We start from the raw sequence: 2,500 nt of genomic DNA, 5'->3' as shown, positions 1-2,500 counted from the left end.
AAAATAATAATAAATAAATAAATAAATAAATAAATAGATAAATAAATTATGAATAAGTGAACATATTTTTTTCCCTCCGCCCGCCAGGCATCAGTGTTCATCCTCACCTTTATGTCTCTGGAGCGTTATTTGTTCATCCGGCAGCCTCTCGAAGCCCGCACGCTGTCGGAGAGATCGGCTCGAGTCTGTCTGTTCTTCATCTGGCTGATGTCCATATTCCTGGCCGTCTTCCCCGGTGAGAAAAGTACTTTATTTATTCTCTCTCTCTCTCTCTCTCTCTCTCTCTCTCTCTCTCTCTCTCTCTCTCTCGCTCTCTCGCTCTTTATCAATATCGAAATAAAGCATTTCATAAATTGCCAAATGATCTGTCCTTAGATATTCTCTTGTTTGGAAACAAACCAAACCAATAATTTTCCTTCTTTTTTTTTCTCTCTCCTACTCTTTTACTGTTACCGTTCTTTTTACGATATCAATTCCAAAAAAAAAAATATTATTTTTAATTTTTCTTCCGGTCTCTATCTCTCTTTTTCCAACAGCAATCTGGATCAAAAGTTTCTACGAGAGCGGCGCCATGTGCATACCTCTCCACGTGACGGAGCCTTATCTGGCGGGGTGGCAATATTCTGCTTTTATCTTCTTGGGCATCAACACGCTCAGGTAGGATATGTTTAGTCATTTGGTGTTCTCGGGTTGGCCTAAGATCGCTCGGGGTGTGGTGTCTGATACGAGATGTTTGATTATAGTGTCAGTGTTTCCTCTTCCTCTTGTCTTTATCTTCTGTACTTCGTCCTCCACTTCTTTTTTGTTCTCTCTCTCTCTCTCTCTATCTCTCTCATTTCCTCCGTTTCTCCTTTTTTTGCTTCTTCTTCACCATCTTCTCCTTCTCCTTCTCCTCCACCTCCACATCTCCCACCACCTCCTGCATTCTCTCCCCACCTCTTCCTCCACCCCCACCTCCACCTCCTCCTCCTCCTCCTCCTCCTCCTCCTCCTCCTCCTCCTCCTCCTCTTCCTCCTCCTCCTCCTCCTCCTCCTCCTCCTCCTCCTCCTCCTCCTCCTCCACCTCCACCTCCACCTCCTCCTCCATCTCCTCCTCCTCCTCTTTCTCCCCCACCACCACCTCCTCCCCCACCCCCACCTCTACCCTTCCCCCTCTCTACCTCCCCTTCCCCTCTCCCCACCAGCATGGCCGTGATCCTGGGCGCCTACGCTGGCCTCTTCTTCAACATCATGGTGACCCGGACGTCGACGCCTGTCTCTGGCGGCGAGTCCCAGTTCGCGCTGCGCTTCTTCTTCATCGTCATCACCAACTGCGTGTGTTGGCTCCCCATTGCGTGCGTCAAGGCGGCTGCGCTGGCTAACATCGAGGTCCATTGTGAGTGAAGCTGCGGTTGGGGTGATGTTTAGACGAATGAAGAAACGAGGAAATGGATTAAATGATAAATAAAAATGAGAAATTGGAAAATGGGGGGGGGATGCTGTGCAACGGTTCGTTCGAAAGTGTGTCGTCTTTTAAGGATTCTGTTTTGAGTATATGCATTTTTTTTTCTTTCAAAACAGTATTTTGTCATTCACTATAACAGAATTTAGGATGTTGTTTACTTTTTACACAAACTGCAAACACTACTTGATAGGTATTTTTTTGCATTTTACATATGAACCTAGACGCGTGACAGTACAAATATATCTACTATTGAGAAATGACAAGCCACACATACATGATCCATTCAGTTGTTTTTTGTAGAAAGAGAGAGTGACTCAAAGTTAATGTAAAAATATAGTAGTGTAGCGAAGGTGACAGCGAGACGAGACAGAAATCGCATCCTCACCAGACATTACAAAATAAATTACACATATCCGAACCTTCTCAGACATTTTGCATGATAGATTACCACCATTAAAAAAGATAATAATAAGAAACAAAAATCCACATAACTAAATACTAGATAAATCCCTCGTTATCTAAACTTCTCTCACAACAAATACCCCAAGCCTCGTCATAAAAAAAAAAATCACTCGTTATTTAAAACTTCCTCTCTTTTTCCACCACCAGCTGGAGTGTACGCCTGGCTCGTGGTCCTCGTCCTGCCCATCAACTCGGCCATAAATCCGATTCTGTACACTTTCTCGACGTCGAAGTTCCAGAGTCAGCTGTCGGCCGTCCTCATCGTTTTCCGCACGGCCCGTAACAGGCAAGATTCGGGTTAGCACATTATTTGTATATTCTTTTTTCTCTTTTTCATTTGAGGCCTTAGTGTGTACTCTGAATTACGTTTTTTTTTTTAGGTCGTTTTTGTGCTGTATCAATATTTATTCCGTCACTCTGTTTTATCAATGCATACCCAAATTCCTTCTATTTCTTCAAATATTCAGGATAGGTATAGACGTATTATTTTATTAGATTTGATAAGAATAGACAAATATACATTTTACGACAGGATGAAGCAGGTACTATAAGATTCTTAATTTTGAATCTTAGTCAATAAACAGTCGCGTTCCCC

The 2,500-nt window shown here is 43.1% G+C and overlaps 1 protein-coding gene across 1 annotated transcript in view; it reads left to right on the top strand.

Annotated features, from left to right (window-relative positions):
- LOC119589915 overlaps positions 1–2,500 on the top strand; it is a 39,581-nt gene that overhangs the window by 36,027 nt on the left and 1,054 nt on the right. The window contains 4 exon segments of the mRNA XM_037938568.1: positions 88–235; positions 537–657; positions 1,184–1,374; positions 2,053–2,202. Coding sequence (XP_037794496.1) covers positions 88–235; positions 537–657; positions 1,184–1,374; positions 2,053–2,202 — 610 coding nt within the window.

Source organism: Penaeus monodon, chromosome 26, assembly GCF_015228065.2.
Source record: "Penaeus monodon isolate SGIC_2016 chromosome 26, NSTDA_Pmon_1, whole genome shotgun sequence".
Lineage (NCBI taxonomy): Eukaryota > Metazoa > Arthropoda > Malacostraca > Decapoda > Penaeidae > Penaeus > Penaeus monodon.
Note: the sequence above shows the minus strand (reverse complement) of the source record. Positions and strands in the feature narration are given on the sequence as shown.